This window comes from Felis catus, chromosome B1 (assembly GCF_018350175.1).
Source record: "Felis catus isolate Fca126 chromosome B1, F.catus_Fca126_mat1.0, whole genome shotgun sequence".
Classification (NCBI taxonomy): domain Eukaryota; kingdom Metazoa; phylum Chordata; class Mammalia; order Carnivora; family Felidae; genus Felis; species Felis catus.
The window spans coordinates 55209611-55226650 of record NC_058371.1 but is presented as its reverse complement, the minus strand read 5'-3'; the positions used below and the strand labels follow the sequence as shown (position 1 = coordinate 55226650).

Genomic DNA, 17040 nt, shown 5'->3' with positions numbered 1-17040 from the left:
AAGTGGTTGATAAAAATGCTGAGTCAGATGGGGATATGTGGTCAACACTTGATCTGCCTCTTCCAGGTGGTCTGTATATTAGGCTTATACTCCAATTGTGTACAATGATTCAGCCAGACAAGAATATATCTAACTCTGTTGTAACCCATTCTACATTTCCCCATTTTGTTCACAAGGATATCACTTCAGATATTTTGTGGAAATTCCGAAATTATGGCATCCACGAAATTCCCCAATACACTAGGTAGTGTAACCCAAATTACCGAAGCACATGAAGTTCGTTTGTTACAAATCTTTATCTGGATGATTCAAATTCTCTACTTCATTTAAAAAATTTAAATAACCAGGTTTTCCTTTTCTTAAAGTCCTTCTGATATGAGTCAACATTAGGGAAAAGGATCAACTTTTACCATCCTAAATATCAGGGTAAAATATTAAACATTCTGCTCAACTTAAATAAGGCAGTTTAAGATACAGCACACTGATAATGTAATCACATACACTTGGCAATAAAGTGATTGGCATCTTTATTCGAAGATGTGGGCACAGAATTATTCCCTCAGCGTGAAGCATTTGGCTAAACATTTGTCAATATCCTTTCCTGTATAATTTAGGAAGAGGGGTTGCAAAACAGAAATCAAGGAACCTCCATCAAGTGGCAAAAATCAGGTCTGAGGGAGGCAACGAGGGTAGGGCATTGTTTAAAAAACCCCAAATCCTGTGCCTCAGAATACAAACAGCCCAGGAACCAGGTTGATATCTATTAGCACGAGATTGGCTTTCTTCCAATTAGCTCAAGACAAAGTGAAATATTGGCTTTCCAACTGGGTCCCTCCAGTCCAGTGATATTTGCACATCACACTTGGGCCTTTCGGTTACAAATCCACCTCCTTAAGGAGTCGTGTGAAAAAGCAAGAACAATCAATAAGAAAAAACCCTCCCAGCAATAAATCAGCCACGTGGAGCTGCTGCTGCGGCAGCGGTAGCCCTGACTTCCTGGTTTGCTTCCTGCAAGCCTTGCGGCTGGGGTCTCCGGGTGGTGGGTGTAAGAAAAGGAGGGGCAGCCGAGAGCGGCTCCCGGTCCTCTGGGCGTAGAGGGGTGGGTGGCGGCGGGGTGGGGGATCCTGGAGGGCACGGGTGGCAAGGACAGAGTTATGGCCCATAATTAAACCAAAAGTTTGGGAATCTGGAAGCTTTAAGAGCCGAGCAGTGGGGCAAAGGCTAAGGACCAGACCTGGGGAAAGTGTAAGTTAGTTCTAGGGTAAGAGGGAATTGTGAAGGGGGGTTCTTGGGCACAGTGGTGAGAGAAGAAGGGGACTGCAGACCGGGAAGGGGGTAGGTACACAGAAAGCAAGCTTCGAAGAGCGAGGAGCGAGGCACAAGGGTCGGTTGGAGCTCTGCGGAGGCCGCCGGAGGGAGGCGGGGGGAGCGGCGGCGGCGGAGCGCGGTCCGAGCCGGCGAGCCGCGGGGAGGGGGCGGAGGGAAGAGCCCGGGGGAAGGTAGAGCCAAGGGGAGTTCCGGATCTGGAGCTGGAAAGGGCAGGCAGCGGAGAGGGCGGCAGCCGAAGCGGTAGGGGTGGGGGAGGGAGGAGGTGGAGAGCCGGAGGAGGGGGAAGGAGGGAGGGGAGAGCTGTGGCGGCGGCTGCGCCGGGCTCTGTGTCTCTCGCCGGCGGAGGAAGATGAGGCTGAAGATTGGGTTCATCTTACGCAGTTTACTGGTGGTGGGAAGCTTCCTGGGGCTAGTAGTCCTCTGGTCTTCCCTGTCCCCGCGGCCGGACGACCCAAGCCCGCTGAGCAGGATGAGGGTGAGTGACCCGCCCGCCCCCTCCGGCGGCGGCGACCTGCAACTTGTTTTGTTTGCGCGCGCGCGTGGCGGGAGCAGGGGCGGCAGGGTCGGGGCGCGGCGTTGCGCTGCAGCTCCGCAGGTGGTGCTGGCGCAGCGCGGGCCGATCTGGGGCGCCGAGCCCCGCGCACCGGGTCCCCCGCTACCAGCCGCCGGCCCGCCCCCTCGCCGCCCCTTCCTCCCGCGCTTCCCCGCCCCGGGGCTCCGCTGGCCGCGGCCGCGCTCTACGCCGGGACTGCGGGGCGGAGCGGGAGGAGAGCGGGGGCCGCGGCCGCCCGACCCCCTACCCCCAGACTCCTCAGTGCGGGAACCGCCGCGGTCGCGGCCGGGGGACGCCGGGTTGGTCCAGGCTGCGGCCTGTGGCGCGTGCAGGCCCGAAGGAGGCGAGATGCTGCCGCTACCATCACCGCCGTTCGGGACCAGGCCCCTCGGTGTAGTCTTCCCTCCCGCCACCGCCCGTCCGGGATGCTCGCAGCCCCGGGCTCCCCCGGCCCGCCTGCCTGCCGGGAGTGGGAGGGAGATGGCGCCCCGCCTCCGGCTCGTACGGAGAGCGCCGCCTCCCCCTCCCAACTCCGGTCGCGGGGAGACGGGGTGCGATGTGCGGCGGAGGCCTCGCCCTGGACCGGCCCTTTCTCTCGCTTCCCCGGCGAGGGGAGGGACGGTTGGCCCCGGCTGGCTGAGGGGCGTCCCCTCCGGCTCGGGGGCCCCTCCACCGCGGTCCACGCCGCGCGGGGGAAGTCCCTTCTTCCCGAGCGGCGTCGCCCTCCCGCTCGCTCGCTCCCGGCGGCTCTGTCCGCGGGACGTGGGGCCGGTTCCTCTTCCCGGGCGGTGGCAGGGCTGCTCGGGCCGGAAAACTAACTTGTGCCGGCGCCCCGCCGCTTGGCGTTGGCTGCCTGCTCGCCCAGCCCGACGCCGAGGGGTGCCGCGGCGCGAAGCTCCCGGCTTCTCCGCTGGGACGCATTTGTCTGCCGCCCAAGGCGCGAGTGTTAGCTTTGACACTCCCTTGCTTTTGAGGGTTTAGTCAGGCGCCTCGGAACGTTAGTTACCGCGAGCCGCGCCGGGAAGGGGCCGCGGCGACTGCGGCTTCGCCGACCCAGCTGGTTGGCTGCGTACCGGCCTCGGCCCCCGGCCTGATCCGCTCCCAGAAGAGAACCCGTCGCACCCCTCCCCTTCCTCATCCCGGAGCCCGGAGAGCCCCCTGGGCCAGCTGCCCTTGGCGGGGTGAGACAGGGCGTGAAGTGAAGAGTTCAGGGCCCCTGAAGCGGCCCAAGGGCCTTGGGAGGAGTTGTGCTCTGTAGTAAATAGTACCTACTGTGTGATCTCCTTTATTAACTTAGCACTAACAGCATCAGAAGTTGGGTGAGAAGGCTCTCTTTCAAGAATAAGAATGCTGGGAAGAGATTTCCGTATCAGTTTCACCCTGTATGATGAAATTAGATTTACCCTTTTAAGTTTTAGTATTTTTTAGACTTCACTGCCTTGGAATCTCTTTATGGTATCTAGAGTGGATTCCTATCTGTATCATCTAAGTTAATGATAATGCAAAGTACCAAGTTTCCCTCTTCATTGTCTTTGTGGTTTCAAGCCTCTGGGATCTCATGGACCCATGGTGACCTCTCTTTGATTTTGCTTTCAAAATGATTGATAAGAGATAACAATATTGCAATGGAGAGTAATTTAAGTCATCAAATGGCCTTTTTCCCAGAGAGCAGGAAAGGCTAAAGCCCCATTTTCTGGGAGAGAAACTGAGGAAAGTTTGACAAAACTTGCCATATTCAGAATGTCTTGCAGTTCAAATGACAAGTCTTTTAAAGAGGCGGTGGAGGATCTGTACCAAAGCCTCTCTCTTTTGAAATACCTTATTATAGTGGATATATAATAAGTGCCCAGCCACGATGCTAATCGCTCAGTAGCAGGTGGTGATACCTGATTTTTGGTCCAACTTACTCGATAGTTTGTCATTGGGTCCATCGTAATTTCTATCATTTGCCAAAGACCGAAGCTAGCTTATTAAGATTTTTAAATGTAATTAACGTTGAAAAGAATGATCACGTATCAGGAAAGCCAAACCATTTTATTAATTTTACAGACAAACGTTAACTAAGCAATTTAAGGCATAGCTTATAAATCATTAAGAGCATAAACAAGGGACTTTTGCCTCCTTTTACTAAGAACTGCCCTAAGAACTTCTGAGATCTAGCTCTAGAAGAACGTTGCTTTTGGGGAAGATTCTGACAAGTACTCAGATTTTGACTCCCTCCCTTCCCCCTTCTGTTTCTTTTCCTTTGATTATGATTGCAGACATCTCCACCCACTGTGAGACACCTGCCTCTCCTTTAATGCTGATCCACATGTGGGCTTTTTGGATCCCTATAAATCCCTGTAAATGGCTTGAAATAGGCTAGAGCAATCTACCAAATAAAGGTTCTGCCTCTACTCTGGCAAGCTTGTTCTCATGGCTCCACCCTGTGCCACTTTTTGTCTTGTACTTTCAATGTTCTAGGCAACAAAGTCTGTAGCAACCTGGTCTTTTTTCTTTTTTTTTTCTTTTCTTTTTCAACCTGGACTACTTCTTTATATCTGTCCAGCGGATGAGGTCATTATTGCAAAACATATTACCCATGGTCAGGATGAGAGACCCATTTCTTTTTGTTTGTTTTTTTTTTTTAAATATATATATCTTTTACTGTTTATTTACTTTTGAGAGACTGTGAGTGGGCGAGAGGTGCAGAGAGAGAGACACAGAATCTGAAGCAGGCTCCAGGCTCTGAGCTGTCGGCACAGAGCCCGACGCAGGGCGCAAACTCACGGATGGTGAGATCATGACCTGAGCTGACGTCAGTCTCTCCACCGACTGAGCCACCCATGTGCCCGGAGAAACACATTTCTTATTTCCTTCCTATCTCTAGGCCTTTTGCCGTTTCTCTGAGGTGAATGACGTGAAAGGTAATCTTACTGTTCAAATTGTACTCTGTTGTGTTTGACTTGATTTATTTAACATTTTTGAGTGCCTACTATGTAGTAATGCTAGTTGTTGAGGAAATATGCCTTACCCCAAGCTCCTAGATTTTACAGCTTTGTGGGGAAATAAAAAACACATTAATAAGACTACACAAATCTGCAAATAAAAATTAATACTACATGCTGTGAAGAAAAGCCATAGGGGAGAAGAAAACAGGACCTTGATCATAAAAGTCTTACCTGAAGAAATGACTTTTGAGTTGAAATCTGAAGATTTGAACAGATAGTTGTTGATCTGATGTGCGAGGGGGGCATTCCTGAGAGGGAGAAGTATGTGCAAAGATCCTGAGGTAGGAGAAAGTATGGTGAACTGAGGGACTGGAAGAAGACCAATATCATTAGAACACAGAGAGTAAGAGGGAGAGGTGGAGTGAGGATGCAAAGGTAGTATGGGTCTTGTAGACATGCTAAAGATTAGGCCTTTAGAGCCACAGGGAGCGATTGAAGGATTTTTAAGTAGGGGAGATGTGATCAGATTTGTGTTTTGGAAAGATCATTTTGGCTGCCTGCAGGAAGTAGGAATTGATTTACAGCCAAAGCAGATAGTAGGAGTCCTGTTGGAGGTTATAATAGTTCAGGTGGGACATGATATTGCTTGGCTTGGCCGGGTGACAGTGGAAGTGGAGAATTGATTCAAGAACTGTTAAAGATGCAAAGGTGTCAGGACTAGGTGATTGGTTGTGGGAGGGGAGGAGAAGGTGTCAGGAGGTTTAGGATGATGGATTACTTGCTACACTGAAAGTTCTGAGGACAAGCACTCCTACATTTTTGTTATATTTTATGGTGATGGGAAGGCTTGCTTTTTTTAGGCTTTGTCTTCTGGATAGTTTCAGGTCAGCATTTATTAAGGCCATCTGTTTAGTACTTGCAAAGTGCAGAGCATTCCTTTAATTAAATTATAGTATCTCCAGACTCCATATCCCAGGTTTTAGCCGGGAGTGTTTCACGTTGAATCCTAAGCCTCTGACAGTAAAGGTTTGTAATGGAAATATTGAGAGATCTTCAGTGGTTTGGTTATAGCCAATTCGGCGCTGATGAGAAGCTGCAGGTGTACTGATGATTCTATGTACTGCATAGTGGGGCTAATTCAGGAATCATCCCTGGGCTGAGAGGTTTTAGGTGATAAGCAAGCTAAGACCCTTTGAAAGGAGTATTGCTTGAATGAGGAGGAGTGACTGAATTGATTACCCAGTCACAGTCAAGTTCTACCTTACCTGACCCTTTATCTCCATGGTGATTTGTTGCAACCTGAAAGAGTGCCCTTGACCTTAAGATTTTATTCCAAATGAAAGCTCCATTTATGTTATTAGGAATGGAGCTATCACTTAGGAGAAGTGTAGCGTCTTAAGTGGTCACTGTTGTCTCACTTCCCCAGTGGAAATGCCTCAGAATTGGTTTTTGTTCTGTTTTGCTGTCCTGCCTCCACACCTGCAATGAAAACTGCCACATTGCCAAGACCAAGAAATCTGAGGTTTATAGATCTCCTGAAATGAATGCAGACTTTTATGTACATGTGCTTTCTTCTGTGTGGAGAATCAGAAGCATTCACATATCCCTGCGAACCACTGACGAGACCCTTGAAGGCAGGATTTGTGTTTCTTGGGGTAGCTCATTCCATGAGTATCTCCCCCATCTACCAAGGTGCTGAAGCATTCATTTATGTCTCCCCCTTTAGGTCTGGGCATCCTAGAAATGCACAAATTCCTAAGAATTCTAAATCTGTGGATTTTGTGGAAGTGTTGCCCACACCCAGTGGTCAAAGGTCGGGCATCAATCCTGTTAACTACCACAATCTTCACCTCCCTTCCAGGAAGACCCCATTGGAGAATACCAAGAATACCTCAAATAAAAGTCTCTGCTGTAAAGGGATCTCATTCTAGTTAAAGAAAAAGGTGCAGTACTCTCACAGCCTGGTTTCTTTCCTTTCTTCCTTAATCCAGTAGCAATATAAGGAAACACTAAGAGGGTTGTCACAGAATATATTTTGTTAATAGCCAGATCAGTAGTGGAGAAGGTGGAGGATAGTCATCCAGGGAGTGCACAATTATTAGAAAGGGAAGAATGAAAACTGTTAAATAGCGGTTGAATTTGGATAACTATTTTGTGACTGAGACTGGCTGCATGGAATGGGAGATAAGCTGTAGGCTATGATTTGGTTTTAATATAAGCTGTGTTAGATCAGCAATCGCAAATTGGAGACAGAAGGAGAAAGAAAATAATGCAACGTGAAAAATCAGAATTCTGAGCTCGGACCATTTGTAAACAGAATATTTGTAAATTCTAACTCGAGTTAGAACAGCAAGATTTGAGTGGCTCTTGAATGGAGGAAAATGATTGTGATTACTTGACTTCCACCTAGATCATTGTCTTTGTTCGTGTTTTGAATTCTGACTTTTCATCCCTGAAGAATGAATGTACAATCTGGCAGAAGGAGAGAAGTGGTTAAATTAAGAATTTAGAGTTTCTAGGATAAAAAGGACACAGCTTGAGTCTATGGAAGGAATGATTTTATAGTCGGATTTTGTATGGTGGGAGAGGGGGATGGGCGAGAGGGTGAAATACGTATTAACGATGTGGACAGAATCCTTTAAGAATTAGATATATATATATATTTTTAATTTTTTTAGCGTTTATTTATTTATTGAGAGACAGAGCATGAGAGGGGGAGGGACAGAGAGGGAGACACAGAACTTGTAGTAGGCTCCAGGCTCTGAGCTGTCAGCACAGAGCCCGACGCGGGGCCCGAACCCACCAACTGTGAGATCATGACCGGAGCTGAAGTTGGAGGCTTAACCGACTGAGCCACCCAGGCGCCCCTAGGAGATGTCACATATTTATTGTTTCCTAAATGCCATCCGTGGCTCTAGACATTAGAGATGCTATACGGTACAGTGGAGAGGGTAAAATGTATTGACATAATAAAGATGCTCCTCAGGTCTTGACCCGATAACCACACGGTAGGTGTAATAATTGCAGTTTTCTTTTCATATGTAAGGCTGATTAATCTATAAGCCTTTTTACAGAGGCTCCCAACTTCCAACCATCCATTTGCTCAAAATAACGTGTTGAGGGCTTTCCACAAGGCACTGGGCTGGGCAGTGGAGATGGAGAAATGACAAAAGGACACAGACTCAGAGCTCTTCTCATAAGTGAGATCATCTGTGTGAATATGTAACAGTCATCAAAAGGAAGTTCTCGCACGGTTGTGGGAGGCGGGTGTTCAGAGGCAAGAAGCAGGAGCATGGCGTTGGTCTAGACCTGGGTGGCGGTGGGATTTGGGGGAGAGACGCAGGGAAGAACATTGTATACTGAAAGAATATGGTGAGACCAGAAGAAAAGTCTGGTTTTTATTGGAGAAAAGCGATGGAAGGTAAGATTGGGAAAGTAAGTTCGGGCCACATTTTGAAGGTAGGCCAAGGAACAGGGTTGGGGTGTCATTAATTCAGCACTTAGAGGAGCTTTTTGGAAAGCTTGGAGTTGAGGGGGTGGTGACATCCATTTACTTACCAACTCTCAAGTATTTCAAATATTTATTGCTTGTCTACTAAGTACCATCTATTGCTCGAGGCATTGGAGATACCATTGAGCAGCAAGTAATAATAGCAGTGATAATAGATAACATACCTTGAATCCTTTGTGCCAGGTAAGCATTCTACCTGTATTATGTTGTTTAATTGTAACAACAGCCCTCTAATGCAAGTCTGATGTCATCATCACTTTATGGAGGAGACCACTGAGTTAGAGAGGTGAGCTCTTTGCCTGAGGTCACTTCCTTAGTAAGTGGTAGAGCCAGATTCAATCTCCCGTTTTTGGACCTCAGAGTGATGCTCTCTGACCAAACACCGCAGATTTTAACAAAGTAGACTCGCTTAAAGTGTATTACATTGAAAAGGGGACATAGAGACAGTAGGGAGGTAATTTCAAATAGAAACACTGAAGACAATACAGGATAACATGAAGGAGAAAGGGGCATGGGGATCATGCAGGGAAGGTCAGGAGGCAGTGGCTGAGCAGAGGCCCAAAAAATAAGTCTCTAATGTAATTCTGAGGGAAGAACGTCCTAGGCAGACGGAACAGGAAGTGCAAAGCCCCTGAGGTTGGCATGGTGAGTTTAAAGGGAGTACAGTACTTGATAAGCTTGCAGATGTAAGCAGGGCCTTGGATTGAGTGATAAATTGTATGGCCCTCTCACTCACTGTGTGGTCCTAGATAAACAAAACGAGTAATGACTTTTTGGGCAACGGGTTGCAGTGGTGAGGTTAGCTAAGTCCACTGGGTTCTGTGGGATCACAGAGAAGGCCGCATCTAGTCTGTAAGACTGGATGCAGTCAGACCCTTAGAAAGGGCATGTTGGAGGGACAAGTGTGTGAGGCCAGAGGAATGGTATGTACAAAGGCATGAAAGACTGAAGCAAATCCTGGGGAGTATGTGGCTGGAAGGTGGGATTCGGGTGTGGAAGAATGGGAGAGAGAACCCTAGAAAGACCAACAGAATCTGAACCCTGGAAGACTAAATACTGTGAATGGCCAGAGCTGGGCTTTGGGGAATAATCTGGAAACAGTACAGGCTGAATTTCAATGAGGAGAAGAATGTTTCATAGGACATGATGAAGCCTAAGATAGGAGAGGGAACAAGACAGTGAATCTAAGGAGAGAGATTATAAAAGGAGACTTAGCTGGTGGGAGGAGGAACCTTTGGATGGACCTAGAAGGGGAGGATGCTGATGCCTTTAAGGAATAGAACTGTCTAAAGCAGGGTTTTTCAAATTTCAGTAGGCCTCACCTCACCTATAGGGTGTGTTAAAGTATTTGCCTCCTGCCCAGAATCAATAGGCCTGAGGTAGGGCAGAGAATCTGCATATGTATCCAGTTCCGCCATTGCTGGTCCAGGGATCATATTTTGAGAAGTGCTGGTCTAGAGGCTGTGTCGATTTGGAGGCTGTAACACAAAACTTTGGTTTGGTTTGGGCATGTAGTATTTGTAGGGGGGAGGGGCATGCCATATTTTGTAGGCGGTGCCTACCAGGTAGACGGAGCTCAGAATAGGATCAGGACTGGATGCAAAGTATGCAGATCAGTGGTAGGAATACGTCTGAAGCCTGAGGACTGGATTGGTAAATGAAGGGCATATGCACGGCTAGAGGAGAAAAACATGGGTAGGAAAAAAGAAACCTGGAAGATGCCTTCCTTCAGGTCCTGGGAGAGGGAGGGATGGAAGGAGGCATAGGCTGAACTAGAATGATTTAGAGAATATTGCCCTGTAGAAAACATTGGGCAAAGATAACTTAAGGACAGGACCATCAGCAATTTCAAATATCGCAACATTTGGGCGAGAATTGATCACAGTTGAGGATGCCGTGAGTGGCTGTGGAAGCTCCTTCACCTGCCTGCTAAACTAACCTGTACGTAGTCCTGGGGTCTAGGGAGGGGCTGCAGTGGCCTCTTATACGACGACCCAGGAAAACTGGTTCAGAAGGAAAACAAGTTCGAGTGTCTCATGAATAATCACCTTCACTAGAGGAAAAACACAAAAAGAAGGGAAAAGGTTTTGTTTTTGTTTTTTGTTTTGTTTTGTTTTTTTGAGAACCTTAACTATCAAAGAGGAACTTGAGACATTTTGGATTATATCTGCTCTGCCTTAATTAGGTGCCTCTCTACACCCCTCCTGCACTGTGTGTGTACTTGGACGCATCTGTACATATATATTTTAAGCTAAACCATAATCATGTGGTTGTGGTAATATATACTTCTGTACACATTATATTAAAATGATCGTAATTCATAGCAGGCATTTTTTGCACCTTTCTGGTCTGGAATCCAGTAACTTCTAAACAGCTGTGACCAGAACAGCATTTAAAATTTTTTTTTAACGTTTTATTTATTTTTGAGACAGAGAGAGACAGAGCATGAACGGGGGAGGGGCAGAGAGAGAGGGAGACACAGAATCGGAAGCAGGCACCAGGCTCTGAGCCATCAGCCCAGAGCCCGATGCGGGACTCGAACTCACAGACCTCGAGATCGTGACCTGAGCTGAAGTCGGACGTTTAACCGACTGAGCCACCCAGGCGCCCCCAGAACAGCATTTTAATATTTAAAGTTGGAAAAGAAACTTTATCCATGGAATATTAAGTGGTTTTTAGTTGTTCATACGTTAATTTGCCTGATGTATAACCAAAGGGAAAAAACAAACAGCAAATTCCCTTCTCAGCACTTCAGGTAACATTTGTTTTTTACAGTGAGGTCTACTGTTTAATTCTAGTTCAGTCCTGTGATCCCGAAAGCAGTGCAATTTCAGTTCAGTAACGTGTGCTGCGGTTACCCAGGGCTTAAGGCTGCTTTGGAGAGGGAAGGACTAGCTTTCAGTTGCCTCATTTGCTAAGAATCCTGAATATTTCAAAATGAGAAATGTTCTCATTTCTGCTTCATTATAAATTCCCTTCTGGGCTTGGTAGCATTTTAAAGCGTTACTCCCGAGAAGCATTTAAACATGCCAACAGGGAGACCTGATTCAGTTCACCGACTAAAAGAACTAGTACGCTGAAACTTGAGGAAAAAAAATTAACTTTGCATTATCTAATTAGGTTTATAGAATTGCTGCAGAGCAGCCTGGTTTCCCAAATCTAGAAGGTACAATTAACTGCAGTATTATATCAATACCAACTAGTCTGCTAATAGGCTTCTAAGCAAAGCAATTGGAATTTGTTATTACCAAGGATATTTTAAAATGGGTGAATTAAAATTAAATCACATACTGTTGGGAGCAGTTCTGTAGGAGAATAAAATAAATGACCAAATCATTTTTTAATCTTTTATTGAGTCCCTGGGTTTAAGAATACATTTGGGCCTCAAGAGGTATGCTACTTTTCTTCAATAGTAAACTTACATGCTTCATGATTATCTGGCTTAAACATAATTTTAGCATTTGTAGTTCTTACCTTTATAAAATATTTTACAATATTCATTAGCACTTCAGTATTGAAGTACTTCAAAAACTGCTATGGGGGCGCCTAGGTATCTCAGTCGGTTGAGCGACCGAGTTTGGCTCAGGTCATGATCTCACAGTTTGTGAGTTCGAGCCCCGTGTCAGGCTCTGTGCTGACAGCTCAGAGCCTGGAGCCTGCTTCTGATTCTGTGTCTCCCTCTCTCTCTGCCCCTCCCCTACTCCTGTTCTGTCTCTCGCGGTCTCAGAAATAAATAAACATTAAAAAGAAAAAATTGCTACTACATGTTCACTGGTAATGTTAAAGAGTAAGCCTTAAGGAGACATTAACTGAGAAATTGCCAAAGCTTTTTTTAAATCACTCTTATGAGAAGGTGGGTGTGCCATGATTTTTATTTTTTAGATTGTCTATAATTATCCTTTGACTTGATTTTCTTTTTAATGGAAACATCTCACACACACATACACACACACACACACACACACACACACACACACACACTGGTTGATAAGGTTGATAAGATACTCTTTTTGATGTGAGCAAGGTTTACAAATAGCTTTTACAACTGTATGAATGCCTAACTCCTCCAGCTAGAACCCTTGATATCAAACTAACCCATTGAGTCTAGCTATTGAAGTGAAACAGTAGTCCCAGGTTCATAATGTAGTGTAAGAGACACTTTTGAACAGTTTCATAGAATTTTAAGAATTAACACTTGTTGAAGTAATATCATTACAGTATCTTTATGCTTCTGAGAATTTCTTTTTTGATAATTTTTTTAGAAGGCTAAATAGGAAAAAAAATAGAACAATACCCAATTTATATTCTAAAAAAAAGTCCTTAAGTCATGATATTTGAAGTGCTGTAGGGGTTCTTTGTCAGCACTTACTACTGCATTTTAAATTTCATTCTGTTGAATTTAAAGTAAATATTTCATATACGTTTTATTAGCATCTGTTATTGGAAAAATAGTTCTCTTAAAACCCTTGCAAAAACCAAAAATGATCAGTATACTAAAGTGAGTCATGTAAGTGTCGTTTTGCCAGATTATATCAAGGATATCTGGATAAAGATGTTCAGATGCAGAAAACTGGGAAGAAGCATGATCTGTGGGTTCCATTTCTCTTGAGACATATAGTTTATTAGTCAGTTGTGTAAACATTTCAAAAATGACTCAGGAAAAATCTAGTAAGGGCTAAATCAGTTAAGAATTTTTTATTTGCTTGATTGTTAAATGCAGCTACGGTACATATCTGTGATGGGAGATGTTTGCTTTGAAAAATTTACCATGCAATATATTGTACCAACTGGAGTTTTTTTTGTCGGTAACAGCCCGTGTACCTATGCAATCAAAGGTTCACTTTAGCCATTTCAAAACTGGTCTTAAGCCATTTTCTAAAATAGTTGGCTTATTAAGTATAGGTTTTAATTATGCTTACTTGGGAGGACTTCCATCCAAACCTCTCTGGCAATTGAATATTTTGCTATGCGATTCTTGTTGTTTTTTTTTTTCCAAGTATTAATTTAAATTCTAGTTAGTTAACATATATGGTAAAATTGGTTTCAGGTGTAGAATTTAGTGATTCATCACTTACATACACTACCCAGGCTATGCAGTTCTTAGTAGACAATTTGATCATTACCCTTCTTAAAATTTAATCCGACAGGATTAGTCTTTTAATCTTTAATACAGTAAGGTATCTCCTATGTAAGTCAGTATTTGTTACCTTTACAGTCTGTTTGCAGGGTTTTACATCTTTTCTTTTGAAAGAAAGCGTTTAAAACCTCCTGTTCAAAAGAGTGCTAACTCTTGCCAGGGTGATTTAAAATGAATAAAAAATCCATTAGATTTTTGGCAAATAAGCTCTCAATTATGGTACAGAATAAATGACTACAAAGTGCTTTTTAGAGTAATGGAATGGAAATGACTGAAATCTTACTACATTACACATGCAGGGTTTTTTACTATTGTTGAGTGTTTAGTTTTTTTAAACTAGAAGATCACTGTCAAAATTGGAAATTTTGATTATTTAAAATACATAATTATATTTTAACATTTAAGCAAAGGATTGATGGAATGAGGAAATTAGGCATGCAGTTTCATTTACTGTTGTTCTCTGTGATGGTCTGAGGAAAGTTGAAGTCCAGTGTTTGTAAAAGAAGGTTGGGGAAGAGTGTTGCCATTGTGGTGGTCAATTAAATTTGCTTACAGTTCAGGGAGACCTTGGTGGGTGGCAAAGAGAAAAATACTTCTCACAAAGAGTTTTCTGAAATTCTGTCTTCTAAAAATGTGCTAAAATAGCGTGATTTCCAAATGTCTTGGTATTTTAAAGAAATACATTCTCTGTATGAAATTAGGATAACTCTTACTCTTTTTATCATAGTTAACATTTAGATTCCAGACCATGGCACATGGTTTTAACCTTGTTTCTTCTGTTTTAAAACAAATGTAGAGTACAACATCTGCATGGCCTGAGGGTTTGGGGACGAAGCCTGGAGCTGACCACGGTGGGCCCCAAACTGATAGCAGGGAGCATCTTCCGGACTTAGATGATATCCAGCCGAGCAGAGCTCTCAGTAACTGAGAGCGGAGCTCTAGCTTGTGATAAATAAAGTTCATTTGCCTGGAAAACAAGCATTGAAAGCTAGTTTTTAGAATCTTTGTGCAGATTTCCAAAGCCATTGACTTGGCCAGCAAAAGGTGAGATAAATACATTTTTTCCACAATGAATGAATACATAAATGTAGAGTACATGTGATCATAGTTATTAACTGAAAGTTTTGAAGAGTGATATCAAACCTGCAAAGATAATAGCGCCCAAAATACCACACCTTTTCCCAGATCATGCTCTTTCCTAAAAACTGGCATCATCTCAAGTATGGGTCAAAATACGTCTATACTACATGGGTCTTCTCATTATTTTTTTCAGCGTCCTCTTTGAAATCTGAGCAAGGTTTTAATGAACGTGGCTTCATTTTACTCTCCATGAATTACTACCCCAGGAAGAGTGCCAGCCACTCTTGCCTGAGCAGCCTACACCTGTGACTAAACCAAAGACCATCTCAGCCAGAGAGTGTAATAAATAGTTCCACCATGGTACGATCATGTTTCATAAGCGGCAGTTATCATCCTTGACCTCTGCTCAATTAACTGGTAACACTAAGAGAAAAGTAAATGTTAAAATCTTTGTTCAATGTTGGCAAAATTCACTTCCTCAAGATACAGTGAGTGGTTTGAAACATGTACTCATTTGCATCTACTTCTTTAGCTTAAATAACAGGTGCTTATGTTTAAGAGCAAATATATCTTGTGCAATGATTTATGACTTAGAAGGGCTGGTGAAATGAAGAAAGAGTAGCTCAAAGGAAATTGTTAGTGGCAATTAAGGAATAGATTTTTAATGGAGAAAATCAGAAACTTAAGGTAACAATAAAGGCAATCTGTGTAGTCAGTATTTTCTAGTGAATTGCGATAACTCCCCTAGTATTTTCTTTCAGTTCTTCATGAAAATAACGGAAATCTATTTTTTTTCTCCCTTGGGACATATGATTCCTTTTGCTGATTATGAGGCATTTGTTGAGCAATTGGTCCATTTCTTTGGGTCCCAGTGGGTGCCTAATATGAGTATGATTCCTTCAAGGTTTTAAAGGTCAGCCATATAGTTTATTGACCTTGAGGTAGCTAGAAAAACCACGCCTGCCATTTGGGCACACAGCATGCTGCTTCTGAATGATGAAGCCAGCAGCTTACTCATAGTTTTCTAACACACTGGTTGCATTTTCTGAATATACCCAGATCTTTTTAATTAAAGATAACTAAACCTTCGCAGTCCTTTATCCTACCTGTAACTCTTGTGGTGAATCAGCACTCATGAAAAAATAAAATCTCATTTCTCAAATAGAGATAATGAACTTAAAAAAAACCCAACTTTTTGCTATTTCTGTAATTCCTATATTCCCTGCCCGCCGTTCTCTTACGTGTCTCATTTTAACAAAGTGCTCTAAGAAGCTATTGCATTCTTTGAGTGTTGACTAGGAATGGAAGAAAAATTAGAGTTTTGGTTTTCATGCAGGAGATTGCTTTCAGTCAGAAGATGGCAGATTTCCCTTGGTCAGCATGGACTTAATTTAAAATTGCCTTATAGGGGCACCTGGGTGACTCAGTCAGTTAAGCATCAGATTCTTGATTTCGCCCCAGGTCATGATCTCACAGATTGCCAGTTCCAGCCCTGTGTTGGGCTCTGTGCTGACAGCACGGGGCTGCTTAGGGTTTTCTGTCTTCCTTTTTCTCTGCCTCCTCCTCCCCGCCCCCTCCTCCCTCAAAAACAACATAAAACAAAACAAAAAAACGAGTAAAAAAAAAAAAATGTCTCATATACGCAGTGATGAAAATCAAATCAAACTTAAAATACTAGGTGGAACATTTTCCTGAAAAAAACTTAGAATGGTGATGTTGACACTTTGAAATGTTAATATTTTGAAAGTTGAAGTTTCAATCTACTTTTTTCCATTCCTTTCATCTCTCATCAGGTGGCTGTAAGTGGTGGTCCATTTGTCAGAGTTTAAGTGGTGTAAAAAAAAAAAAAATCAGAAAATTCAGTGTGAATTTAACTCCGTTATTAACTCAGGTTCCTGATTTATTTCTAGTGCCTTCCATTTAGATATATATTTGATTTACTTATTTCCTAAATTCATGGGCCAGTACTGATACTCATAGTTGTTTTTGTTTAGGATATCCCAAATGTACACTTAAAAACATTTGTCTTTAATTAGATGACTCAAAAAAAGTAAAACAACAACCAAAACCAAAACCATCGGGCTTTCACTGGTTTGTGGTAAAGTAAAAAGCATGAGAAATTCGCTGTGTTTCAATCTGCTCAGTTATCACTTGGAAATCACCTTTGCCTTGCCCAGAGAAGACTTAGGTTGGTTGCATTCTCTTGACTGTTCTGTGAAAGCATGTAGCAGTGTGCCTGACTTCATTAAATAGGTTTAAAGAGTGAATGGTGCACTTAATGGCACCTGGAATCTTGAAAGGACAACGTCTGTTATATGCCTAACTTCTTGCTAGGAGTGAAGATGAATCGGTCTCAAAAAGAAAAATAGAAAAATTCCTTCTGGGGAGGGGAAGCTAATGTCCTCTAGGGTTTGGATTACTACAATTTCTTCACTGAGAAAATTCCTTGATCTTCTAAGAATACGGGTACTACATTTGTGTGATTTTTATAATACAACAT

The 17040-nt window shown here is 43.6% G+C and overlaps 1 protein-coding gene across 2 annotated transcripts in view; it reads left to right on the top strand.

Moving 5' to 3' along the window:
* The first annotated feature begins 1563 nt into the window (after window positions 1–1563).
* Window positions 1564–17040, top strand: part of GALNT7 (polypeptide N-acetylgalactosaminyltransferase 7) — a 148895-nt gene continuing 133418 nt past the window's right edge. For both annotated transcript variants that reach the window (XM_023252665.2, XM_023252664.2), the window contains exon 1: window positions 1564–1804. In XM_023252665.2, coding sequence (XP_023108433.1) covers window positions 1679–1804 — 126 coding nt within the window. In that variant the 5' untranslated portion in view covers window positions 1564–1678. The remainder of the gene's footprint in view (window positions 1805–17040) is intronic.